The 14,520-nt window shown below is 33.7% G+C and overlaps 2 protein-coding genes across 2 annotated transcripts; both read left to right on the forward strand.

Moving 5' to 3' along the window:
• Nucleotides 1–7,027: 7,027 nt before the first annotated feature.
• LOC134270425 (uncharacterized) lies at nt 7,028–7,581 on the forward strand. The gene is made up of 2 exons (XM_062752646.1): nt 7,028–7,251; nt 7,377–7,581. The coding sequence occupies exons 1-2, from the start codon at nt 7,028–7,030 to the stop codon at nt 7,579–7,581; spliced, it is 429 nt and encodes a 142-aa protein (XP_062608630.1).
• Nucleotides 7,582–8,584: 1,003 nt separating this feature from the next.
• Nucleotides 8,585–9,525, forward strand: LOC134270426 (uncharacterized). Its single transcript, XM_062752647.1, has 3 exons — nt 8,585–8,921; nt 9,004–9,058; nt 9,183–9,525. Exons 1-3 carry the CDS (start codon nt 8,585–8,587, stop codon nt 9,523–9,525), a joined length of 735 nt encoding a protein of 244 aa, XP_062608631.1.
• The last annotated feature ends 4,995 nt before the right edge of the window (nt 9,526–14,520 follow it).

The raw sequence follows: 14,520 nt of genomic DNA on the forward strand, positions 1-14,520 counted from the left end.
TATCTTGATGTGTGTTCTCGTTTCTTTGGGACTATGTCTTGTATATATTCCGGTACATTACAATTATTAATTTTGAACATTGTAATCATTTTAGATTGGTAACGACGGTTTTTCAAAGGTACCCATCCTGTTTCAAAATAGAGTGATTCTCTTGAAGCTAATATAGGAAGACCAGTAACTATTCTAGCAGCCATTAATTGTACTTTTTCAAGTTTTTCTACATCAGATAAAGAGCAACCATCCCAGACAATTGAAGCATATTCAAGTGTAGGTCTTACAAATGTTGTATACAAAAGAGAAAGATTTTTCCTACCGATTGAAAATTTCAACTTCTTCAATAACCCCAATTTCTTATAAGCATTATTAACAATACCATCTATATATTCAGACCAGTTGAGATTTTGTGACAACAATATACCCAAATGGCGATGCGCCGATACAAACTCCAGTGCATTACCTTGAAAATACAAGTTAGGTAAAACAGGTCTATGTTTTAAAGAAAAAAATACAACCTTTGTTTTTGCTGGATTGAATCTTAAAAGCCATGTACTCGACCATTTGTCTAAAACATCAAGATCGTGGTTTAACCTGTATTCTATATCTAGTACATTATATGATGCATGTTGCAGTGAATTGTCATCAGCAAATAATCTACACATTGTAAGCATATTTTCAGCAACATCATTAATATATATCAAAAATAAAAGAGGACCTAAAACTGACCCTTGAGGCACACCTGCATATATATTGAGGTTGGATGATAGCAGATCTTTATACATAACTTTTTGTGATCTATTTCTCAAATAACTTGTAAACCACAGTAAAAGATCACCAGATATTCCGTACGTTTGTAATTTGAAAAGAAGACCCTTGTGCCATACTCTGTCGAATGCTTTAGATAGATCGCAAAAACCATACAACACGATTTGCCTTCGTCTATACTTTGCACAATGCTATGAGAAGTTTCTAGAAGTTGGTACACTGTAGAGTGACCAGGTAAAAAACCCGCCTGATATCGATAAAATAAATTATTATAATGAAAATAATTATACACGTGTTTGAAAATAATTCTCTCCATAATTTTGCTAACGCAGCTTAACAACGACACAGGCCTATAGTTAGACACTAAAGACGGATCATCCTTTTTAAAGAGAGGTAATACATGAGCTACTTTCCACATGGACGGGAAAACATTCTCTGACAGTGATTTATTAAATAACATAGTCAATGGTTTGGAAACAGTAGAAACAGTATTTTTAAGCATTTTGTGACTGATGCAGTCGGGACCTGTGGCTTTATTAACAGGAATTATTGAAATAATGTCAACTACCTCTTGTTCATTAATTATGATATTACTAAGATTATCACTACATGAAGAGTAGATTTGTGGTAGACTATGGTTTTTATTATCAATACACGAGATGGATGAAAAATAACTGTTGAGTGCTTCAATTTTATCTTGATCAGGAAAGGCTAAGCTATTTTTCCCATTATCGGTAGTAATTTGTAATGGAGGGATATCATTGGATGATTTAACATTAAATGCGTCCTTCATTAGTTTCCAATATAATTTATTGTTGTTTTTGTTTGCGTCTACTAGGTGCATTTCTATATTGTCATAGTAATTAGCTATAGCGTATTTTTTCATGTTATTGAACGTATTCCGAACTTTTTTGAATTCAGCCCAATCCGAATCTTTCTTCGTTCTTAATGCTTTATTTCGTAATCTATTTCTAAGTCTTAGAGTTTTACGCAGAATGGAGTCCATCCAAGGTTTATCTCGTGGACGAATAGTAATTGTTTTTTCACAGAAAGATTGTCTAACACAAGAGAGAAATTTGTTTGAAAAATTGTCAGTAGCCGCGTCTATATTGTCGGCATCATTGATATATTTATCCCAATCACAATTTTGTATTAAGGAATTTAATTTGTCAAAGTCACCACTCTTATAATCCCATACTTTTCTTTCGTAAGCGCGATTGTAATTTATATTCGAGGCTAGTGCAATATAAGTTGCTTTGTGATCACTAAAAGCTGGGTCAATTTCAAGGACACCCGAATCATGTACCTGAATATCAGCTGAAGTGAAAACTGGGTCAAGAAGCGTGCGTGTATTGTTAGAAATTCTCGTTGGTACGTGGATGTTATTGACAAGATTGGAATTTGAAACTATTTCTCGTATTATGTGTGTTTGAGGAGTATTTAACAAATCTACATTTATATCACCAACAAGTATGATTTTACTCGAGGATTCTCCTACTTTATCTAAACTCCATGAAAGTTTAGTCCAGAAACTGGAATTAGCGTTTGGAGGTCGATAAATACAGCAGAGATAGTATTTACAGGTACGGTTTTCGATTTCTAACCAAATACACTCTAAATTTGCAGGTTCATATTCTTGGCGTCTTGTTACATGTATCTGATTTGAAAAATATATCATAACACCTCCCCCAAAACAATTTCTATCTTTTCGTATTATATTACTAAAACCATCTAATAATAGATTATCATTCGATATGGTATGGTCAAGATGGGTCTCAGTAAAACACAATATATCAAAGTCATGGACGAATGAGTTCAAATAACCTAATTTGTTTCTTATACTGCGAATATTTAGATGCAAAATGTCAAGGACACTTTCGATAGTGGGTCCTGGATTGACCTCAATATCACCACAGGCTAATTACCGTCTTCCTTGGAAGACGGTATTGTATAGTTGAAGTTTTTTACAGTCTTCGGACTATGCACTTCCTCTCTTTTGTGATTGGTAAAAAATGCATGATGAGAAAATTTTGAATTATTTCATTGGTTGAAATGCTGTTCAAGGCAAGGGAGATAACTTTCTGATGATCTAATTTTCGTACGACTTAACAATTTTGCAAGATTTTCAATCTTAAAAAAAAATGACAAAACGAACAACAAAATCAGCAGTAATTAATTCCTAATAACATGATTTTTTGTATAGCAAAAAATTAAAAGATCTCTTTAACTTCATTATAAATAAAATTTGATTTTTATTGCTTGCAGGCTTTACAATTTGTTATTATTCTTTTCCCCTTTCTTGTTTGAAGAAGGAAATGGAATCAGCCGAGGTTTGCCGAAAGCTCTTGGCGAGTCAAAGTTTACGGAGATGACCGAGCGACAACCGTGGTAGGGCTCATGCCAGTAAAAAGCTAATGTAGAAATACAAAATCAAGAAATTCAAAAGAATTATACGGCCTGATAGGTGTAGATCAGTTTACAGTTTAAGACTGTTGCTAAAGACGGGAAGCTTTTTAAAAAAGCTCTACTTGTAATATAAACGTAAACAACTGCAAGTAAAAGTTGATATACACTAAGTTATTTGTCAACCGTGTCGAACTTCTAAGTAATGTTTTGATCATACTATAAAGAACGCGCAATAAAAATTCACAAAACGAGATATGGAATGAGTAAGACTTGCATACACCTCTACAGGATAAATAAAAAAGACCAATTGCAGCACGGTATTGCTCAACAGAGTCACCCATTGTCTAAAATTTGGTGAAAGTGTACAGTACGAAATAAAAAAGGTGCTGCAATGGTGTTTTTGGATAAGAGCAACATTATAGATGGGACAAAAAATACAGAGTTTGGTAAATTCAGCGGAATGCATGAAGCATGACAATTGAAGTTGTTAGGATTATAAAGTATAATACAAAAAAATAATACAACAAAAAAATGAACAAAGAAATATACATTGAGAATAATAACAAAACAAAGAAACAGGAAACAGGAATATTGTGTGTAGGAAATATATACAAACACTGAGTTGTACACACAATACTTTTTACAAGATTTTTTTGCATCAAAAAAGTTTGAGGTTGATTGAACCTCTAAGTCTTGAAAGGAACAAGTAAGTTGAACTGCATAGAACAAAAGACATAAAATGATGCAGTTCATTTTACATGAGTTCTAAGAAAGAGAAAAAAAACTGGTGTGGGAGGAAAGTTTATGTCCTAAATTTATTTAAACGCATTTCAGATTGTAACAATTTAATCGATTGCCATTTCGTGTCCAAAGGGTACTAGATCTGCCTCTTCTCGAATAAAATGAGAATCATTGTTCCGATCGTAAATTTTGATCTTGCCATTGGAGGACGACACTGATTTTATCCTGCGATTTCGACAGAGTTGTCTGCCCAGAAACATGATCTTGTCACGATACTTCGTTAGATCCTCGTTAATGGTAATGCCAGCTGTCTCATCAGTTTCTGCGAACTTTTTTGAATTTTTGACAAGATGGAATTTAAGATCCATAGATTTTAATCGGGCAATTATTTGTCTAGGGCGTGTTCGGTTGGGATCAGGTTTTCCAGCTCGATGAGATACAATAATATCCTCTCGCTGAAGAGGAATACCGGCGGCTGTAACGGCACCCATGATTTTGTCCGATGTATTTTCGTTCATCGTTTCGGGTATACCAGACACTCGAACTAAAGGCCTGCGACCATATTGCTCTAGTTCGTCAACTTTAAGGAACAAATCTTTGTTTTGTTTTTCAAGGTTTTTAATTTTTTGTTCCAGGGGCTCAGTTGCTTTCTGCACATCGCTTTTAACAATACTTTGTATTTCAGATGTGAGTGAGGCTAAGTCAGCACTGAGTAAGGCTTTAACACTTTCTGCTATCTTTTGTATATCCTCACTACAAATTGTGATAGGCCCTGATACTAAAAGTTGAGGGGTGGGGTACTGGGAAACATGATGTTGTTGCTCACTTAGGTCACCTGTAGCACATTTGATATTTGCAGGAGTAGATGTTTGAGTAGGAATAGGTTCCTGTTCATGAATTTGGTCTGACAATGAGCCATCCCGAGACTTTTTTGTTGATTGGATCACATCACTGAATGATCTTGACATGTCAAGCGAAAGTTCACTGATACACCTTTTGTTCGATGAGTCTTTGTTACTCATTATGATTTGATTAGATATTATGGCAAAGTTAATCAAAAGTAAGGACGATATATATGTTCAATAACAGTTTAGATTTTTCAGTTGTTTCAGTTGTTCAAATGTTCAATGCCTCTATGGTGAGTTCAACTCATAAGCAAACGCTGCATTTACTGCAAAAAATCAGTCCAATATCACCATATTACATGCGATAAAGTTATATATAGTAATTCATAACAACTACGGTAACTTACAACCGATAACTTCCATCTACCCACACTCGGTTTCCTAATATTTTACATTTATCTGCTCTGCTCGTGAAAAACACTGCCCACCATGACAGGGGCAGGTAATTATCTATCACAAAATCATTTAATTTTTAATTGTGAAAAATAGTTATTTCTGAAAATCTTTGATAAAATAGATACATGTAATGAATAATATACAATTTCTCAACAAACAAAATGAAACGAAACAAAATCAAAATAAAACTAACATAAAAGAAAATAGTACGTCATGCAGAACATACACATGAAATACATATTGAAGACAAATAAACAAATACACACACTCAATCTTACCTCACATGAGGTGTAAAGGTTTGTTACAAAATATGTGTTCTTCTAGTATACAGCCATTATGACAATAAGATAATGTCCTGTATAAAAACGTAGGGTCTGTTTACTTTACGATATATTTAAAATTTGTTCAGAACCATGAAAATTAACTTTTCCATATATATTACTCTTGAAATTTTTAATAAATGATAAATACTTGAAAACATACTAAAATTTATCTGAGTACAAATAATCAATTAACTCAGTGTGCACACAATACAATTACGCTACTTCTCAAATTTCTAAGTAATGGAAATGAGAAAATTACGTAAATAAATACTTTTAGAAAATAACTCTACAATAAACTAATAATTACCTTTAAATTCCAACAGAGATAAATAGGTAGAGCAAAATTTCAAAGTAATAGCTGACCCTGTCCTGGCAACTACGTATAGATGTAGCACGAACTTGTGCCACCGGGAAAGTGAAAAACCCGCCAAACCAGGTAACCCAATCGAACTACCTGCGGTGCAATCAACCATAAAAATTTAAGGTCATACAGTCCGAGGTCGTCTGTAGCTATAAATAATTTAATCTCTAAATAAATGCAAATCTTGTAAAACTTACCAGATGATATAAATAACAAGAACACAAATAATTCAGTCATAATTTTTATTAATGTCAACCGTTTTAAACCTGAAAATAAATGTTACCTACAATATTTTAAAACACTTAACTATATACAATACTGACTACAACATTAGTACATTTAGTTATTCACCTGAGAGATTTTTTAACAAATTACACACACATAGTTATATTATTTTAATTTGTAAAGAGACTAATTGAGTTCGGTCAGAATTCTGAAATAACTCTGAAAAATTAAGAAATCATTACAACAAAAATATTTACCCATCTATTTTTTTAAACTAATTATTTAATTATTGTATGAATTATTTAATTAGTTATTGATTTATTTATTTTGCTAACAACTGTTTAATTCATAAAATACTTGTGACTTTGTACCTTTTGTTTAAAAAAAAAACAACAAAAAAACACAAAAACAAAACAACAGGGGTAATGCTGCATTTTGGAAAATTCTAGTTTTAAAATTGATTGATTTTCTTTGAGAAAATAAATAAAACTAATTGACGTATGAAATTAACTATTGAAAAAAGAAAAAATCAATGTATTTTTGACGATTGCAGGGCTACATATTGGATACGGCACAAATAAAAACAAGGTGCAGTGGTCAGTGAAAATTAAAATAAATAAATACTTTAAAATATACAAAATTAATAAATAAACTAATAATTTCTCTTTTTTATTTATTAAAAAAAATTTATTTATTTATTTTTGTAATTGACAAGACAAAAAATTAATCAATTATATATATCCCCCAACATTGATCTTTTAAGTTTTATTGTACATAAACATTTTTATCCTAAATATGCTTATCGGTCAAGGCATACAGACTCACAACACCACCACAGATACTGGGTATGGAATCCTTTACAAAGTGGCCTGTCTGAAGAAATCTGGACCAGAGGAAATGACAAGACCATGAAACTCTACAGCATAAATAATGAATCTATACTTAAGTCTGTCACAACCAAGTCAGGAAACATACCATCTGACATAGCAGTGACAAAAAATGGAGATCTACTTTATACTGATACAGGTGATAAAACTGTGAACATTGTGAAGAATGAGAAGATAGGGATGGTGATCAGACTTCAGAACTGGAAGCCTAATGGTGTCTGTAGTACCCCTCGGGTGACCTCCAGGTTATCATGTAAAGTAACGATAACAAACAAAAAATAGTTGTTCGTTACTCTGGCTCCACTGGGAAACAAACCATACAGTTTGACGATGCGGGAAAGCCTCTCTATTAATCTGGGCGTTTTAACAGATACATAACTGAGAACAGAAACCTGAATATCTGTGTGTCTGACAGTGGAGCTAGAGCAGCAGTGGTGGTCAATCAGGCCGGAAAACTGAGATTCAGATATACTGGATTCACCCCTGCTCCAAAGAATGAACCATTCAGTTCACGCGGAATAACTAGAGACAATCAGAGTCACATCGTTTTGCTGATAATAAAAATGACTCTATAAACATCATAGACCAGAATGGACAGTTCCTCCGTTACATACGCTGTTGACTGAGTTATTCCAGGGGATTTTACATCTATATAAATGACAATCTGCTTGTTGCTCAATGGAAAAAACACACAAGTGAAGAAAATCAAATATTTACATTGATGTTACTGTTCTTAATCTCATACTTTTAGGGGATACAGTCCATTAGATAAGCTAATGCTTTATCGAACTGTAGAATCTATGCTTTATCAATAGCACTTCCAGTTTTGACAGGATCTGTCGCTTGAAGATTTCACTTTATTGAAGCTATTATTTATGAAAAATATTAATATGTGACATTTGATAATTTTAAAAAGAAGATTCGTTTTGTTTCAATTTCGTGAAAAGCCATGGATCCAAAAACTAGTGCCCAAGAAATATTGCAATGTGTAAATTGTAATTCCTTTGAGGTCAAGATTCTCTGCGCGCTATGTGATGTCAACCTCTGTAGAACATGCATTTGGACACATGTCTCATCAGATGTTACCCGGTGTCATACGTTCGTGGGTTTTTATTTACGAAGTAAAGCTACCATTTTCCATTGGTGCCCTTCCCACTAGAGGAAAACTTTTGAACTTCACTGCAATATACATTTTCAAATATCTTTGATATTTTTAAGAAAAGCAATCACGATTTAAATCAGATACGGAAAAACTTAATACGGAGTTTGCTGAGATGTATAAAATTCTTTTATGTGAAGTAGAAAAAACAAGAATCTAAACTTGAAATGGATTTATAGAATTTCAGAACAGATATTTCTTATCAAAAAAGGGAGTGTTACAACGCCATCGAAAGACATTTTAATAATTTAACTTCTGAAATAGCAAAACTGGAAAATAAACACAGGGATGAATTGAAAAGATGCAAAACCAAAATAAAACGGAATACTCAAAAAGTACAACAAAATATGGAACAAATAAATGACATCCTTAAATCAAATAATATTTCTAAATCCCTAAAGTTTCAAACAGACTTTGAAATGGAGATCATTCCTAAAGTAGAAATACGTTTACCAACCTTTTCCACGCTACAAGTTCCAGAGGAGCTGGTTTCCATGTGGTTTGGCTCGCTAACATTTGGTACGGATACAACAACACCAAGAAATATCAAACAGATTCTTCCAACACCGGGGATTATCTCCACGGTAGCAACACAATACACCTCGAATCTTTATAAAGTAGTAGGCTACAGTGAAAAACAAATCTGGACAAATGGAGATAACTGCTCCGTAAAAGTATTTCAGTCTGATCAGAGAACAATTTTTAAGTCATTCAAAACATTGTCCGGGCATCGTCAAGAAAGCATAGCAATTCCAAGTACAGGACATTTAGTTTATACTGATTGTCATGAAAGATCTGTAAATATTCTGAATGATTAAGAAAAGTTCCTTGTTTTCAGAACAGAAAACTGGATACCGCACGGAGTCTGCAGTTCCTCCTCTGGACATTTTCTTGTAATAATGATCAGCAATGACTATAACAATCAAATGTTGTCCGTTATGTAGGTTTCAAAGAGAAGCAGACCATTTTTGCTTAAAAGGGCATCCTTCTTTTTTCCTCCGGAGTTTTTTTTTACAGATATATCACTGAGAACAGGAATCTGGATATCTGCATATCAGACCATGGGGCCGGAGCAGTAGTGGTGGTCAATCAGGCCGGGGAACTGAGATTTAGATACACTGGACATACTCCTGCTCTAAAGAACAAACCATTTGATCCACGAGGAATTACCACCGACAGTCAGAGTCACATCCTTATAGATGACATCAAAAATCATTGTGTTCACGTAATCGACCACAACGGAGAATTTCTCCGTTATGTAGTATGCGGCCTGAGTTTTCCGTGGGGTCTGTGTACTGAAGAAAATGACTTGCTACTTGTTGCTCAATACAGAAATAGAAAAATTGATATTATCAGTTAAATGCAGGGAAAGTCATGAGACTTTTTATATGTTGAAAGTGGAGGCGTAAACATCACAGAATACGTATATAAAACGTTATTGTGTTCGTCTCATAATGTGTGATTGTCTTTCAGAAACATTCTCTGGGTATTCGACTAAAACTATGCAATCGCTAGTTTAATCAACTCTAAAACGCTAAACTATAAATCTGGGATATTCATAAATGTACTTATATTTTTCAACACGTTATCTTTTTATGTCTCTTTGTAGATAATCACCAAGCATTGTACAAAATACTATATTCAAATATTGTTTGATAAAATCAGTCAAAACACATATATAACCATTCTGCTGTTTCACTCTAAGACCGTATTGGAAATTACTCAATATTTTGTTTACTACTAACACTAAGCTCTTTTTGCTCACATAAGCTTTTAAAAAGCTCAAGTGAGGTTTTTTGTGGATGGGTTGAGTGGACTACAATGAACAAGAATTTTCTAGATTTCTCCTGCAAGAAAGAATTTTTAGCAAACATAAAGGGAAAGGCAATCAGGTTATCACAGAAAAGTAACATATTTTGATACATCGTACCACGTGCTGGTTGACTTTGTCATAGAATAAGTGTGGCGATTTTTATATCAGCATTGCATTCAAAGAAGTATGTCATAAGCATTTTAATGTAAAACTACAAGCATCAAGGTTGGAATGTGTTTTTCAGATAAACAAGAACTTTTTTGAAGTTCTTACAATGGTTTTAAACATTTGATCCCTCTAGATTATTGAATTACTCGTATAAACGCAGTATAGCACTGTGTGTTCAAAGTTCAAAATTTCATTGGCTGTAAAATCTAGACGGGTTTAAAATATACAGATAACCTAAATATACTAGGACGTATAAAACACTTGACAGGTAAAACATACGGGTACCTCCATGGTAGTCAAGGGATCCGATCGAGTAAACAACTGGTCGGTCGCCATTACTGCTTCCTAGAAAGGTAGGATGATTCTACAGAATTCAGTTTTCATAGTTTAATCACAAGGACATGTGCAAAGAAAATAAATCAGTTAGAAAATTAATACATCAGAGAAAGTGATTTTCCCCCGATGTGTCCGATTTTTTCGTGCCTTGTCTTGATATACTAATATTTCCATTTCTATTTGTTTTCTCTGAGATTATTTCATTGAGTTGATTTCTTGATAATTCTGCCGGAATGTTAATTAAGCAAAGCAATAGGTCTAATAAGTCTAGTACATGTCTGTCTCTAATAAATCTAATGCATGTCTGTCTCTGTGTCTGATTATAAAGGTATGGAGACCTAATATGCATGTAAATCTAAAGCGGTTGTCTTTCTTTTTGATGATATATTTCACCCCTACTAATGTTATTGTGATTTAAATTCAAGGCACGTGGTTTAGGTTGACCCATTCAAAGTTAAAAGGATAGAACCGGTTTTATAAAAAAAATGGCAGTAAACAGGAAACTGGTATAGTCTGTTTGAATACTTTTTGTTTCTTTTGAAAAGATGTCCTGTGAAAAATATGTTTCCAGGCCTTTCTGAAAGACTTTCATGATTTTCAACAGAAATGGTGTCTAAAGGGGGCATGTTAAAATAACAATATATCTTATCATAATTTACGGCGGAAATTAGAGCACACGAGTCTTGCTACCGATACGCTGGTAAAAATGTGAAATATCTTCTACACTGACAAATCTTTGTTTGCCTTATATGGCTATTTTTATTAATGCGCACAGAGGATCTTACTACGAGCAACTGACCAATAGTTGAATAGCAACGTTTACGCCAAATACATGTTTACTTCGAATACGTGGTTCAGGTCAATCTATGATCAGGTCAATGAAGTGCAAATTTTAAAAAAAATGGTCTAATCTTATAAACAAAATACAAAGATTAGAAAGTATGAAAGATGCCACGGGCATTTTTATTCTTTTGTTAATTATGCAAAAATATGTTTCATAAAATGTATTTTGTGTCAAATTCAGAACACCAGCACTTCAACAAGGGTAAGGAAAACGAGATGCATCTCTGATGCATTTAAATGGACAAACAGTTTATACATAACTATACTTGTGATCATATGTTTTTGCCAGGGAATCCACCTTACAATTGTATTCACCGATAGTCCAACAAAAGAATTAATAGAGACGCAAATCGCTTTCAATTGCAGCATGACTTTAAGAGACCTAGACTTCCACGTTAATTTAACAAATGAATTGTTTGTCATTGTGAGCATGAAAATAATGAAAACTAAAAAATGCTTTTCATTTACGAAATGAATGGGAAAATGGCCTTTGTGCCTTTCCGATCGCCGTAAGATTTTCCTTTTCTTTCAAGCGTAAAATTCCTGTAGTATTAATTCCTAGTAACCCATAATGCAATTCTCATTCTTCTGATTTGTCAGTTAAGTCATGTTGCTGTCTCATTTGCAAATCTGACGCCAAAAAATATAATCCCGGTTCCCATGCAAAAATATTTAACCTAAAAGAACTTATAATTCATGACTGCAGAAATTTTATTATAGAGAATACTTATTTAAGTTTGGATGAATTCAAGAGAGATCGATTAAAGTAAATTTCTACAGATATTATAGGGTTGTGAAAACTGAAACGCAACATAACCTTTCTGTTTACCATGCCTCCACGTGCAAGTCACTTCCTAGCCACATTTCCGTGAATAATTTACCCTATCTCGCTGAAGTCTCGCTAACTCTCGTCAGAATCACCGCCAGAGCTACTCTGAACTCATCGGGTTTTATAACCGAAAAATAAAAATGTTCCGAACACATTAGTAGGGGTGATTAGTCCATTGTCCAGTCTTGTATAACAATAAAGACATTGATGCGGTAAACAGAAGTAATATTCTCAATGCCATAAGGATCCAGTTTGGTTTTCAGCATATTTCAAGTTAAAGACTACACCTTGTATTTCCTACAGATATACATACATCGACCATTGATTCAAAACTTTTTAATCACACAAAAAGAACTTTATATGGCCTTTATACCGAGTACAGTCAAACTTGTCTTAGCGGCCACCCGAAATCAACGGCCACTCGCGGTCAGCGGCCACTTTCAGTTCCCCCCCAACAATTTTTACTATATATTTTAACTGGAATAAGCGGCCACCTGCGTAACGCGGCCAGCAGCCACTCAAATCCTCCCGAACAGCCTTATTGACACTGTAATAGGCGGCCATTTCGTCACTTGTTACGATGTCATCACGTCTTTCAAACACATTCCTTTGGGTGATTACATGCTCGATAGTCTATTTAACCTATTAAAACAATTAAATAAATTACATTTAGATACACTGAACTCTATGTGTATAAAAAAATCTTTCTCCTGTTAAATCAATTTTATTTTTCAAGATCGCCGATTGAAAAATTAAAAGAATTTAATTACAATTGATACGTTCCTCTAGCTAAAGAAATTCACACCTTTTAGATTTTGATTCCATGTAGAAGCCCTAATTGCTACTCTTGTGAAAACAAAGTGCTTCATATGGCATGATTATCTCGTGAATTTCACTATCAGGAGACCATCGATAGGGATTAGTCACGCTCTACTGAACAGGACACCTCTGTTGTAGAATGATTTTCAACTGCGTAAATACACCTCTCTGGTCAAGTGGTTAATTTTATTTGTGTGTCTATGTTACATAGAAATTCTGACAGCTTTATAAATAATAGAATTTACCAGACTTTAAAAAATTTCAGCAGGCAAGTTAATTGCCTATTAATTAAGGGGGGGGGGGTTACACTGCTGACCATTTTTTGAACATATGAAAGTGAAATTTTTATTGACATGTATTATTACTTAAATTTCTATGCTTTATTTTATTTACCATTCAACTGTATGTTTGTGTAATTTTTTTTCTTCATAAAAAAGATAATACTAAGGCACTGTATGTATTTCTTCAAATGATAATTAAAAGAATTTTTAAAATATTTCATTGTAACAAAAGCAATACTTACTATATTTATTAATTAATTTAACTGTAACACAGTAGTTCTTAATGTTGTTTATTCATTGACCGAACGTCTTTTTTGAGGGCAAACTGGAATAAGAGGCCACCTGTCTTAAGTGGCCAGTTTCCAGACTTCCCAAAGGTGGCCTCTTAAAACAAGTTTGACTGTATTTGAAACACATTTATAATCATCTTCACCCTATAACTACATGTATAGTCCCGCTGGACACGTTACAACAGGTAACGTAAATATCGTTAATAATGATATCTTAGATCACTTAGATTTACAATTACTTGACAGATTTTTAAATAATAGAACAGTTTCTGTGAATCAAATTTACAGTCAGAGATAAATTGATATTGCCCTGTCGTAAATCCTTTTTTGGAGGTCAGTGTTTGCTCTACTCCTATTTTGTATTTTTTTATGGACTTGAATACTGTTCGTTATCTCCATATCCTTCTTGTTAATACATTTATGAATCTTTGAAAGAAAGTATACTTGCGTAAAACGTTTCTTATTTATAAAATGCAAGTCTAAAATTTGAAACCTTTCTTCGTGTCTCTTCTTTAAAGCTAGTAGATTTCTCAGTTAAACCAAGACCTCCGGGTTTTTACTGGCACTCCAATTTCTGTTACTGAGGTACAGTCAGCGGTGTGCAACTGCTTCATATTTGTGAGCCTTCGCGTAGCAGATTTTATTGGTAGGAGTGTGTGGTCCTATCTTCCATTTGGTTTTCGTTGAAAAAAAAAACCATCTTGTCAGCGAATTCGAGGTTATCAATCCGTATCCACTGAATTAAACAGATTCTTCCTAGTGTTATGGAGCAACTATCGAAGACCACGTAAGGTCATAAACAGATGGATATGGATATAACGAACAGTATTCAATATCAAACGCCATTAAACAATACAAAATAGGAGCAGACCAAACACGGACCTCCAAAACATCAGATCAGGTGCCATTAGGATTGAGCATCCCCTGCTGACCGGTCACACCCGCGTGTGCTCCTTGTCATGATCAGGAAATCGCG

This window comes from Saccostrea cucullata, unplaced genomic scaffold, assembly GCF_032062105.1.
Source record: "Saccostrea cucullata isolate Sc308-1 unplaced genomic scaffold, CSIRO_AGI_Scuc_v1 ctg4787, whole genome shotgun sequence".
In the NCBI taxonomy this organism is placed as follows: Eukaryota; Metazoa; Mollusca; class Bivalvia; order Ostreida; family Ostreidae; genus Saccostrea; species Saccostrea cuccullata.